The 13,813-nt window shown below is 38.9% G+C and overlaps 1 protein-coding gene across 9 annotated transcripts in view; it reads right to left on the bottom strand.

Annotated features, from left to right (window-relative positions):
• Positions 1 to 2,786: 2,786 nt before the first annotated feature.
• Positions 2,787 to 13,813, bottom strand: part of IL15 (interleukin 15) — a 62,636-nt gene continuing 51,609 nt past the window's right edge. For 4 of the 9 annotated variants that reach the window (XM_059697957.1, XM_059697956.1, XM_059697955.1 and 1 more), the window contains 6 exons: positions 13,234 to 13,332; positions 12,197 to 12,294; positions 10,797 to 10,881; positions 9,276 to 9,320; positions 6,500 to 6,637; positions 2,787 to 3,181 (listed from right to left, as the gene is read on the bottom strand). In XM_059697957.1, coding sequence (XP_059553940.1) covers positions 3,071 to 3,181; positions 6,500 to 6,637; positions 9,276 to 9,320; positions 10,797 to 10,881; positions 12,197 to 12,294; positions 13,234 to 13,245 — 489 coding nt within the window. In that variant the 5' untranslated portion in view covers positions 13,246 to 13,332 and the 3' untranslated portion in view covers positions 2,787 to 3,070. The remainder of the gene's footprint in view (positions 3,182 to 6,499; positions 6,638 to 9,275; positions 9,321 to 10,796; positions 10,882 to 12,196; positions 12,295 to 13,233; positions 13,333 to 13,813) is intronic. The other 5 variants (XM_059697952.1, XM_059697950.1, XM_059697951.1 and 2 more) reach the window with 2 other exon arrangements.

Genomic DNA, 13,813 nt, shown 5'->3' on the forward strand with positions numbered 1-13,813 from the left:
TCTCTCTTTGTCTTTTGCTCTTGGCATTTTAATGATGATGTATCTTGGTGTGGTCCTCTTTGGATTCCTTTTGTTTGGGGTTCTCTGCGCTTCCTGGACTTGTAAGTCTATTTCTTTGACCAGGTAGGGGAAGTTTTCTATCATTATTTCTTCAAATAGGTTTTCAATATCTTGCTCTCTCTCTTCTTCTGGCACCCCTATAATTCGGATGTTGGTGCACTTGAAGCTGTCACAGAGGCTCCTTACACTATCTTCGTATTTTTGGATTCTTTTTTCATGTTGCTTTTCCGGTTGGGTGTTTTTTGCTCCTTCGTATTTCAAATCATTGACTTGATTCTTGCGATCCTCTAGTCTGCTGTTGGAACTCTGTATAATATTCTTTATTTCATCCAGTGTATGCTTAATTTCTAGTTGGTTCTTTATCACAACCTCGAGGGTCTCATTAGATTTCTTGAGGGTCTCATTAAGTTTATCGTCTGTTTCTAGAAAATTCTTGAGAAACCTTAAAAGTGTGGTTTTGAACTCTATATACAGTAGTTTGATTTCCTCCATTTCTGTCATTTGTGTCCTGTTTCTTTGTTTCGGCATTTTTTTATGCTTCGCTGTCTTGATAGAGTGGCTTTCTGTACTAGGTGTCCTATAGGGCCCAGTGGCTCAGTCTCCCCAATTACCTGAGGTAGACACTCTTGGTGCACCCCTTTGTGAGCTTTGTGCACAGTCTTATTGTAGTTAAGCCTTGGTTGTTGTAGGTAACACTGGGAGGAATTGACCTCCAGGCCAATTGGCAGTGAGAATCAGCTGTGTCTGCAGTGGGAGAACTTCAGTGCTAGAGACACCCCTCCAGGGCAAGCCTTGCTTCAAAGGGGCTTTGGTGCTCACTGAGTCTGCCCCCTGAGTGTGTCCTTTATGAATCCAAGGAGCTGCAATCTGGGTGGTCCCACTCTGACCACTGGTCACACTGGCTCATGGATCTCTAAGGAGGTGGTAATCTAGCCTCTGCCTGAGGCTATCCAGCAGGAGCCAGCTGTGACCCAATGCAAGTTGCCCTGGGGCCTTGGGCCAGCTGCAGTTTGTTAGGTAATTATCAGATTGCAAAGGGCCAGGCCTTTCATATGTAAAAGCCTCCATGGCTTGGGCAGGGCGGGGTCCCAGGGGATCAACAGGGTGGAGTGAGCAGTTATGGCTGCTCTCAGTCCTGCCCTTAGAGGCCCTGTTTCTCAGTGTCCTGGCAATCGCTGCAAGCACCCCAAGAGAAAGCTGCCCTCAAGTTCCAACCCATGCCAGACAGTCCAGTTTCTCTCGTATAAGTCTGGGTCCCCAGAGACTCGCCCAGAACTGGAGTTCAGAGCTTGAGACTCCCTCCCGATTGAAAAAGACAACTGTGTCCTCAGCCACCTCTCCGCATACGCCTCTGAACCTCTGTATTTTACTTCCGCACCGCACCTCCTCTGAGTCTCCGTATGCTTTTCTCTTTCCTTCTAGTTGTAGAATTTCCACTCAGCCAGCCTTCCTGTGGTTCTGGATGATGTCTATTCCATCTTTTAGTTGGATTTTTGAAGTGGTTGTGCGAGGCAGCAATCTCTGGTGTTTACCTATGCCGCCATCTTGGTTTCTCGTCAAAAGTACAAAATTTTAAACCCACTTGCCTGCTTATATACCAGGATGGATATTTGGTCACTGTAATATTCATTGCCATTATTGGTGATGTGACTGCTGCTATGATTTTCCTTCCCCCATCCCAGCAAACACTGAAGGGAGGCTAACTGTAAGGATTGAATTGGAAACTTAACAGTTTAATTGGTGCATTTTCCCTACCTTTTATCAATAGAAATCTAGGGGGGACAAACAAAAGATAAATTTTAAAAATTTAATTTCAGATGAATTAAAACAAACAAAAAAACAAAAACAACCAACAAAGAACTGCCACCATCCTAATCTCTAAACTTTAAAGTGTGGCTTCCAAGTACTATTTGTCTGGACTGAGGTCAAGGAGCAACTGAGAGCCAACACATGACTCTGAAGGTCAAAAAGGATACAGATTTCTTCAAAACAATCTTGAAAGAAAATTTAAAGTGTATATTAATGAGATACATGAGCATGGATGGTGCACTGGGTGACAAAAGAATGTTGCAATAGAGAACCAGTTTGTACTGTGCAATGGAGAGAAAGCAAATCTATAGAAGATCAATTCCTACCCTATGGTCTCTCAGTGAAGAGTCAGAGGGGAATTGGGTAAAAGAAATTTGTGGTGAGACAAGTACATTTCATTTAAGTCATAGTTCACTGAAAGAGAGCTTACAAATCTTAGTATGTTGCAAAGCTATATAAATAATTATTTTATGACAGAAAGTCATAAAATCAGTTAATTATACAAATACAGCACACACACACACACACAAAAAAAAACCCTGAAAATAAAGTACCTGTGCTTGGGAAAGCATGAAATAAAGTATCATTGTAACCATTTGTTTTCTACATACAATTCTACTTATCAGTGAAGGTTTTATTGCCACATTACGTACATGCCAGGAAGTTGTAATTTCTTTCTTTCTTAACAGTTCTTTATATGTCAATAACCAAATTACAGAGGAAATCCCTGATTTAACACCTAGTTTCTCCTATCTTGTTGACAGTCAGTCAGTTCTCCCTCTGGGTGCCACACCTAGCTGAGAAGTAAATGAAGGTGGGTAGTCAGTGGTCCCAGACCCAGCAGTTGTTAAATAATTTGACTATCAATCTTAACAAATGTCCCTTATTTTCTTATAAGAAGTAAAACATCAGTGCAGTTTCAAAGGATAAAATATGTACATAATTTTATTCAAAAATTTATATTATGTTACAAATATGTACAATTTCAATAATAAATTAAAAATAAATGTTCGTATACATCATGTTACTCAATGCCATTTTTCTGCCTTCATTTCTAAGAGTTCATCCAACGCAAGATCATGATCATCTTCTTGCTAGAAAACTTCTTTGGCAGCACACTGGAAATGCAAAGTGTTTCAGTGCCTTTGAGCAATGGGAAAGTGTTTGTAAATAACAGAAATGCTGAAGAGGGTCACTGCAATCAGGAAGTGCCGATGAACATTTGTACAATATTTACAAAACTTCGCAAAAATTCTTTAACATTTTTTTCCTCCAATTCCTCACATTCTTTGCATCCAGATTCAGTTATATTCTGCAAAATAAAAAGAAAGGATTAGAATGGAAAGTCTGGTATATTTTGAATCATACAGTGAGGTCTTGAGACATGAAAACTTGGGCAAGTTAATATCATATTAGGAAGAACTGGGAAATTTGATGTGGGCTTATTTTTATAATGGACTAGAGGCCCGGTGCATGAAATTCATGCACAGGGGGTCCCCTCAGCCCAGCCTGCACTCTCTCCAATCCGGGACCCCTCAGGGGATGTCTGACTGCTAGGAATCACAGGGATCGGGTTTAAACCGGCAGTTGGACATCCTTCTCACAATCCTAGACCGCTAGCTCCTAATTGCTCACCTGCCTGCCTGCCTGGTTGCCCCTAAATGCCCCCCCTGCCAGCCTGATCACCCCTAACTGCCCCCCCTGCCAGCCTTGTCACCCCTAACTGCCCCCTGCTGCTGGCCAGGTCGCCCCAACTACCCCCCTCTGCCGGACTGGTTGCCCCTACCTGCCCCCCCTGCTGGCCTGGTCGCCCCCAACTGACCCCCTGCTGGCATGCTCACCCCCAACTATCCCCACTGCTGGCCTGGTCGCCTCTCACAGCCCCCCCCCCCCCACCAGCCTGGTCACCCCATGCAGCCTGCTTGTTCAGTCATTTGGTAGTCCCTCACTAACCCCCCTGCTGGCCTGGTCGTAGGCAGCCATCTTGTGAGGGCATGAGGGTTAATTTGCATATTACCTCTTTATTATATAGGATTAAGGACATTGACAAAAGTAAGCCATGTCTATCAGACTATGGATTCCCTACTTAGAGCCTTCAATAGTTTCTGCTCATCTACCCTCAAATGAAGTCCAGGTCTCCCAGCATGGCACATAGGTCCTGCTTACCTATTTCTTGCACATTTCCTCACTGTCTCAAACATTCTGCCCTAGGAACACTGAGTTCACACCTTTATCCCCATGCAGGCCATGCTTTTAGATGCCTCACTGCCTTTACTTCTCTCTCTGTCTGTTCAGCACTTCCTATTTCAGCTAAGATTACTCAGCTGCTGTCTGGACTAGGAAGTTTTTCCTGAACCTGTTATAGCCCCAGTGATTAGCCTAAATGTCCCATTGCTACATTTTCAGAATCCCTGGTGTGGATTCTCCCTTACAACGCATCGCATATTACACTGATGTTATGGACTTTTATGCTTTTTATACCACTATTCTTAAATGCTTCCAGGAGAGCATGGCCATGAAATTTTGTTTCCCTAGCATTTAGCACAGGGCTGTACACATAGTATTCATGCAATCATTGCTGGTTGAATTGAACTATTTATGTGAATACCACAAATTCTTGTAATTCAAACAGAGTTTCACTGATAACTAGAATATTTCAAATGTAGGAATCATAAATACATTTTTTGAGATCAGCTGAACCATGAAACCTCTACCAGCAAAAAACAAAATTAGATTCAATATCCATTAAGCACTTGAAATTCAGATTCACCAGTATTCATCAAGCACAGATTCTATGCTAAGCACTGTCAAATTCCATATAACACTGTCCGATTTAATACCGAAAATAATCATGTCAGATAGGAAGGCAGAGGTATTAAATGACACAGCTCAGTTAACATAATAAATGAAATTCTCCATGTCCAAGTCTTTTGACTGTGCAGTCCCCCCCCACTCTTTCCACTACATGTGTCACACTATGCCAGAATTGCATAAAAGAGCTGACCATTGATACTGTTATGAATTATTTGTTGCATGATTCAGTCTTTCTATCAATAAGATAGAAACAACACATCATAAAGAGTATTTAAATATTAACAGGTTCTTTTCATAAATACAATGAGTAAGTAGTATATGCCAGGCGTTGTTCTGGGAGTTGGGATCCAGCACTGAAAAAAACACAAAACCTGCCTCTTTGAAGTTGACATTTGAGTGGGGAAAAGCAGACAATATTCATTAAGTAAAATGCATAGTATGTCAGAGAGTAGGACATGCAGAGAAGGGGATATAGCATGCTGACATGGACATGGACTGCAAACTGTAAAGTGGTGACATCACTGAGAAGGTGACATTTAAGTAAAGACTTAAAGCAGCCTGGAATTCTTAGGGAAAAATCCAAGGTGTCCAGCCACACAAGCTTTAGGCTCTTTGCACTTTGAGTTCCCTCCACCTGAACATACTCCCCCAAGTATCCTTAATGCTTGTTCCCTCACGTCTTTGCCAAATGTCAGCTTAGTAGGTAAGCCTTCTCTAAAGTAGAGTGCCAGTGCCTTTACCTGCCTTCTTTTTGGCCATTAGATTTAGTGAGTAACTGATGTATTATTCATTTGCTTATTGATCAGTTTATTTATGCTTCCTCCCTCCTTAAGATCAGGGACCATATTTGTTTTTCACTCCTATTTTCCCGAGGCCCTACAATGGGGCTCAAAAATTATTTGTTAAATTAATTAATTATTATATCTTCTTCGTTCATAAAACTTCTTTCTATGCACTTTGCTTTGGCCACTAACGTTTTGCCATGCGAGCCATCATCTGTTGTACCTTCCGTTAGCTGATCTCCCAGCCTACAAGAGGAGCTCCCAGTGCTTGCCTTCCTGGAACCCCATATTGCTTATGTTGCCTGAGATAGTCTAAATTATTAATATTTGATACTCAAATTATTCATATTTTTTGTTATCCTTTTACAGCATGTATAAGAAGACAGACTCTGACGTGAAACTGCTCAGATCTGAATCCTGGCTCATTTTCTTAGCTGCATGAATTGGAGGAAGTAAGTCAAGCTCTCAGTGCTCCAATTTCTTCAACACTGAAACAAACAAGGACAACTATCTCACAGATTTATTGTAAGGACTCAGCGAATTACCACTTAACCCCTAAAGATCGTGTCTGGTGGAGTAATAACCCAATACACATGGATTACTAGTATTCATGCCAAACCCTTAATTGTGCGGAGTAATGTCTACCCACTGCACCTGCTGATAAACACCTTGAGGTCAGTGACCTGACTGGTTCACCACTGTCACTCTAGCACTGAAGAACACTGCCTGGCACCATGCAATACACGTGTGCTGAATGAGTAAGTCAATGAGCAGTTTAGGATCGTGTGCACACTAGTGATGCTTCCATTCTGGGTGCCACTCCACTGGAATTAAATCTGCCTACAATGGGGCTCAAAAATTAATTAATTAATTTGTTAAATTAATTAATTATTATATCTTCTTCGTTCATAAAACTTCTTTCTATCCACTTTGCTTTGGCCACTAGCGTGGCCTCCCTTCCGAGCGTCTGCTTGTCCATTCTGTCCAGCTCATGACTTCCCCCAGTCAAGCCAGAAACATCTGCCGTAACTCACCCCATTAGATGATAAACTGGAGTTTGTTAGGATGATAAGGTTTTCTATCACCTCTCTAATGTCCATATTATTCGACTCCTGCCAAATAACGTGTAACTCCAGGAGAAAGCACTTCATCGCTGTGACTTTGCAATTGGGCTGAAAATAAAGTTACAAAGAACCACTTTGAGAAACACGTTATTTTCCCATTTTTCATTTTCACATAGATGCAACTTTGATTTTTTTAACAAGTCAATCCAAATATTTTATAAAGAAACACAATACCCCTAAAATTTTTTACAAAGGAAGCAGCTTGATTTTTTTTTCGCAGTGAAATTGAAACCAAAGCAAACTGCTAACAAAGCAATCAAGGAGAATGGTGATATTGTACAGAAGAAAGAATGAAACTGGAAAACGTGGAAATCCTAGGCCACCTTTACTCACTGAGCACAGTTCCTCTGTATAGAAGGGTGAGGATACTGTCTGAGACTCTGAAAACACTGATATCTGTAGTGAAAGAACTTTTAGGATCAGGTGGTACTGTTAACATTTGAAACAGTGGTAGCTGTCAATCATGCTATTCCTGCAAGATCAAAAGTTTCAGAGGCAGATGGGATTCCAGGAAATTTATTAGAAAAATCAAAGCAGGGGTAGTACCTGGTTGGCCAAATCAGAAAGGTACCTTATAGGTACCACAAAAATGTGTTTCCCACAAGGGTTACCTTAACAAAAACCTAAACTGAAAAGAAAAGAGGCATTTAATGAACACCTCGGGATTTGCCCATGCGATGCTTGACTCCACGCGTTGCACAGTGCTGGGACCCTGCAGGCCCTGAATAATGCTTACTGCACAGGTGAATGAAAGCAGAAATACACTCATGTGCCTGGCACTGGCAACACAGTAGTCATCCAGTTACCCGTAGCCAACCACAGTCTGAAAATATTAAATGGAAAATTCCAGGACAAAAACAATTCATAGGGCATGGCTCTATGATCCTCCTGACATGTCGTCAGAAGGTAAATAGTAGCTTCATAACACTCCATCACTTCACTTCATCTGATCACAGAGGCATCGTATCATCTCACATCATCATAAGAAGGGTGAATACAGTACATTAAGATATTTTGAGAGAGAGACCACTTCATACAACTTTTTTACAATATATTGTTATAATTGTTGTCGTTTGTTGTTATTTATTGCTGCTAATTTCTTACTGTGCCTAATTTATAAAATAACTTTAGCATATGTATTTAAGTAGGTACAGGAAATAATAACAAACTAGAACAATAACAATAATGTACTGCAAAAAAAGTTATATAAATATTCTCTCTCTCTCTCTCTCTCTCTCTCTCTCTCTCTCTCTCTCTCTTTCTCAAACATTGTATATATAGAGTTCGGTACTATCCGTGGTTTCAGCATCCACTGGGGTTCATAGAATGTATCATATCCCTCATGGATAAAGGGAGACTAATGCATTCCCTTTCCCCCAAAACAGCTGCCCAGGATCAAAAGGGCACATACTATCACCAAGTTGGTAGTAAAATAGATAAGAAATAAAAAATATATATATATATATAAAAGCCTAATACACAAAGTGTCCCCTCAGGAGTTCAACTGACCGGGAATTTGATCGCTCGCTATGACATGCGCTGACCACCAGGAGGCAGCGTGGAATGAAGGAAGGCCCTGGCCAGCAGCCAGTAGCCCCTAGGGACCCTACCCATGCATGAATTTCATGCACCAGGCCTCTAGCAGAATAATAAAAAATAAAACCACGGTTCAGAAAAGCACCCAGGTAACACAGCTAGAAAGTGACTGAGTCAGGATTTAAATCTCAATGTCAGTCTCAACTTCTTTCTACAACCCAAGAATTGCAAGGTAAAAAAAGCAATCTCAGGATGCTGAGAATTAGTGGTTAATTGACTACTGTCTACTTTGAATAAATGCAAAGAAAAATGGAAAGCATGCTGAAGCCAAAGGAGGGAGACGATTTCTGTGTGCACTGCACTAAGTGGTCGATGAATATCTATTTTTCCTAGTTTCTGGCTATGGCTTCTTTCCAATAGTACTTTGAAAGTCCTGGTGGGGGCAAACCCTTCTATTTCAGGGAAGTTTTAATTGAGAAATAATAGAGAGGACTCCCTATTCTGAGCAATACATGGCATAGTTTGTTTTCCATGAGGTGAAGAAGTCAAGGAATTGTTTCTTGATTTTTAGTAACCAATCAAGAAAAGGACTAGCAACATGCCTGAAGTCATACATGCCTTGGGCAATGCCAAGGTATTTATTAACAAGTTCAATATTATTATTTAATTGTGATAGGTTTTCTGGGTTGCGTTTGTTTCTTTTCTCACAGAGAAACCAGCCAGGATCCTTTTCTGACTATTGTAGAGATTCATGCAAAATGTGAGCCATAAATGCATTTAAGCAATTTGTAGGAAATATGATTAAAGATGGTAATATACTACAGCACTGGAAACAACTGATATGTTGGGTACTCTTAAATTAAATCAGTTAACCTGATTCTTGCATTTAATTGCATCACAAAATTATATGATATATTTTGTTTGACATTGTTGGAAAAGGCTTTTATATATTGTATCAAAAAAGCATCTATGTAGCTCTTTGTTCCAAAGCCCCACAATCTCAACAATTACTTATAAAAATTCATTGATTGTATAAGAAAACACCAAAATTTAGATTTTGAAACTACATATTTTAGTAAATTTATAAAAAATATACTTAGACTTTGAAAACTGGAAAATATAGTAATTTTAAAACAAAAACTATACTCACATGAGCATCACTTTCAGTATATAAAGTGGCATCAATATGTATAGACTGAAAGGGAAGAAAATTAGGTAATATAAAAAATTATGCACTGCTTTAGATATGAGAACAATCTACTGACAACATTAAATTAAGCTTTTTAAATTAAATTCTTTGAGATAATTTTAGACTTGTATATAATTATAAGAGAAATTACAGTGAGGCCCTGTGTATCCTTCACCATTGCCCCCCAATGGTAATATCCTGCATAACCACAGTACAAGATTACAACCAGAAAATTACATTGATACAATCCACCCACCTTGTTCAGATCTCACCATATTTATGTGCAATAAAGTGTGCGTGTGTGTGTTGTTCTATGTAATTGGATCAATGGCTTGTATTTCAGTTATTATATTTTCATTTCTATAATTTCTTATTTGGTCCCTTTTATATAGCGTATTACTCTGCAAAGACTTTCTGATTTTTCAGTTGTTTCAAGAATATCTGTAATTGCCTGTGGGTGCAATTTTATGATGTTGCTTCAAAATACTTGTGTAATAACTCTGACATCTAATCCATGTCAGTTTCAGAATGTGTTGATTATCTTTTTCCACTCAAGTTGTAATTTTTTCTGCTTCTCAATATGATCAGTGAGTTTCAATGGTATTCAGGTACTTTGGCCATTACATCAGGAGACCTTGATCTTATTTAAATGTTCTAATTTAGCCTGCAGTCACCTTGATTAGGTTCAGCATGCAGGGTCTGACCTATGTTTGTGTGCTTAGATTCCAATGAAGTTCCGTTTTCAGAATTTTTGTTGTGCTGATTTGGAAGGGTGGCTCGCTTCATGCCCCTGGGACTCCGTTGGTCCCTGCTGTGTCACCCAGGGGGGCAGAAGACACTTCATTAAACACAGTTGTCAGTGGGCTCCTCTTCTCTATCAGCCCAGTAGGTGATGTTAGGTTGGCGAGGGGTTCTCTAGCCCACAGGCAAAGAGCCTTTCCCAGGGTCAGGCTATTCCCCTTGCAATTGCCCCAAAGATGTCTGGTTTCTCTACAGTGGTTAGCAAACTGCGGCTCGGCAAACCGCGGCTCACGAGCCACATGCAGCTCTTTGGCCCCTTGAGTGTGGCTCTTCCACAAAATACCAACTTCTGCGCATGAGCCATGAAGTTTCAATCGCACTGTACGTGAGCGCCCGCATGTAGTATTTTGTGGAAGAGCCACATTCAAGGGGCCAAAGAGCCGCATGTGGCTCACGAGCTGCGGTTTGCCAACCATGGCTCTAGTAGAAGCAGCAAATCTCTCTCTGGGCTGTTGCGACAGAGAGCTCTTCATGCTGGGCCATTTATTAATTGAATTTAAAGATAATTAGGATCCAAAAATTGTAAGCAAAAAATTTCAATTGAGGTTCTACAAGGCCCACTAATTTCTACAAAAATATTTTTGTTTCAAGTGAGATGCATTAAGACTGACAGCAAAACACAGGGACAGGGCTACGCCACAACAATTACATCAGATAGTTTATGGAAATACCAGCACTTACTTGAATAAGATTTTCAAACTTTTTCAAATCACTTATTACATCCTGCCAGTTTGCCTCTGTTTTTGGAAGGCTTGCACTGATACAGCTGAAAGCAAAACCAAAAAGTAAAGCATTTTGAATGAACATAATACCGTCTTGATAAATACTAAAGGCAAAAGAGCAAGCAAGAATGTTTTGTCCTGATGAGTGAAAAGATGAGTGTTAGTCTTGCCTTCATACATCAACATCCCTAGAGGAACAGAAACACCAAACACGTAGGACAACCTCATGTGAATTTAAAGCTAATTTGGGGACTGACAAAGTTAGGAAGACATAACATATAAAAACCGGGTGCAATTGATTACAATGAATAAAAACAGTACCTAATGCGTGGTATGGCTCAGTAAATGTTTTTGAATGAATGACTATTTTTTTCTTTAAGTAGAGGTCCCATCAGACTTTTAAGTCTAATAAATAAGTAAAATTTTTAAAATGAGCAATAATCACCTTCATATAAATGATTTTGAATTGAAATGTTCTCTAGAGTACATTAAACATGCCCCTGGTACGCTGTGCACATCATTGCTATGCTTGCAGCAGCCTTTTCCATAAACATGAACATGACAGACGGTAAGCCCAGTCTAGGCTGAGCAATCATATACTTACTCATTTTGGTAAGACAGAAATTTTGAATCTGGACAAAAGATACATACACTGACCAAATGACTATGGGATGATTCTGAAAGCTTCATGAAAAATAGCTGTGCCCTGATGGATTTTTATAGAAGCATGGAACCAACACTAATCCTTCTTTCGAGGAAGGTTTACCTGTGCAAATCTACTGGCTCCCCACACTGTGAGTTAAAGGCTGACCTGAGTCAGATTACAGAGCTAGAGGTTGGGTGCTTAGGCCAAGTGGCGGAGTTTACTAGTTGCATCTAAGAAAGAAGAAAAAAGTTAATCGGCATGGAAAATATGAATGTTTTAGGAGAAAAAACAAAAGGTCTAGAGAAAGAAAGAAATGCTTCCAAATGAACTAGGATAGGGCTCAAAGGATAGGAGACGCCAGTGTCAGGAAATAGATTAAAAAAAAAAAGTAACGCGATTGAATCTTAAATATCTATTTTGTTACTGCCATGAAAATCATGCAGGATATTAATAAGGAAGGTACTTTCAAGTGTAGTTATATGCCAAAGGTCCATTTTATCTGCAGGATGTTAATACTCTTCGCAATCCTATTAGGATATAGAAATGTTCAGTGTTTACCAAACCTTCTGAGTCTCCATAATCAGCCCTCTCTCATACCCCAAATACTGACTACCTAAGGTGTAAGGCGACTAAACATACACCACTTCATAGGGAAGATATTGAGGAAGAATGGCAATTAGCATGATGATATTTATGCCTAAAGATAAAATTACCTCCAAATGAAGACATGAATGCCAGCCTCAGTTAAGAAATGACTGTTCAGAAGTAAACACAAATAGCACTGGATGGACGTACTCCTCAAATATGGTTTCTGGAAAATACAATCATAGAGAAAATGATTAAATATCTTAGCTAAAAGGTGATATTTAAATTAGTAGTTTATCATATCTTTAAATCAAAATTTAAGAATCAATGTTCTTTTTTCAGAATTAATAAAACTAGAATGTATCTGCTTTGTTGCCTGCCCTCCAGCTTTGCTTCTTGTGGGCAAAATTCTTTAATATGTTTTTAATACATACCAATTTTAAGAAAATGTACAAATCTAATAATATCACCACCAATTTTTTTATTATCCTTAATCTCCTTCTCATCCTTCTTTCATTTTGAATAGTTCAACATATTTTATGCAGCATAGATTAGTAACACAAAATACTAACCTGGGTTTATAGTTCTAGATTAACTTCATGCAACTGTATGAAAATTAATTATAAATGAATATCACTTGGAGAATGAATTGGATAGAAATGGAAGTAACTGAAGACACTCATGCCATCATGAGAGCCACTGTATAATAATCTTTCTTGGTGATTTAGGAATATCACTTCTCTTGGGACCTCCCAGAATTTTGATACTTTTGTCTGCCTCTTTCATGTTGTCAAAGCTTTAGAATTTCAGATGGCAGTGTTGACTGTCACCTTAACCACTAAGACTCTGTGATTCATTTAGTCTATGCTGAAGGTATGAGTAACAAAAACCCATACTGCACAATTCACTGAAGAGATATATATTTAAAGAACAATAGAGTGAGGTAAGTGAAATAATACATTCATAAGCTATACATGGAGAGTATATCAAGGTTAACAGAGTTAAAAATCCTATTATATTTACTTTCAAAATAAGAACAATCCATGTGAGAACAAACATCTGTTACATCCCAAGATCTCTAACGAAGAGTCACATTATGAAATATCTGAAATTTAAGTGACCTTTTAGAAAAGTCCATATACTATCTTCATCTAATTATTCTTACCAAAATTCTCATTACTCAATGCCCAGATAAAGCCTTAAATATTGAAGAAGAGCTGGCTATGGCAATGGGTTTCCAGCAGCCATCCATCCAGAATACTTCCTATAATAAAATCCAGGGGAAATAATGATCCATTAAAAACACAAATAAACTATAGGGGGTGGGGGGAAGAAAGTAAGGGAATTAATATTTATTGAGCACAGGGAAGGTCAAGGGGGGGGAAGGAGACATATGTACTACTCTTTGTAATACTTTAAGCAATAAAACAAAATTAAATAAAAAAGAAAGGATAGAGATGAACCATATTATTTCCCAACTAAAAAAAAAAAAAAAAAAGAATCATCCAAAAACATGAATTACTTAAGAATAAATTCTGCTAAATAATGTATACAAGACCTCTGAAAACTACAAAATATCTCTGGAAGAACCAAAATAGGTAAAGAACCAAAATATGCCATGAAAAGATTAAATATTTTTTAAATCTCAATTTTCCCCAAAGTAAAAAAATAAAAATAAATAAAAATTATTGAGCACCTATTTTTTTCTCACAGGCACTCTATTAGTCACTGAATATATGTATCAC

This window comes from Myotis daubentonii, chromosome 5 (genome assembly GCF_963259705.1).
Source record: "Myotis daubentonii chromosome 5, mMyoDau2.1, whole genome shotgun sequence".
In the NCBI taxonomy this organism is placed as follows: domain Eukaryota; kingdom Metazoa; phylum Chordata; class Mammalia; order Chiroptera; family Vespertilionidae; genus Myotis; species Myotis daubentonii.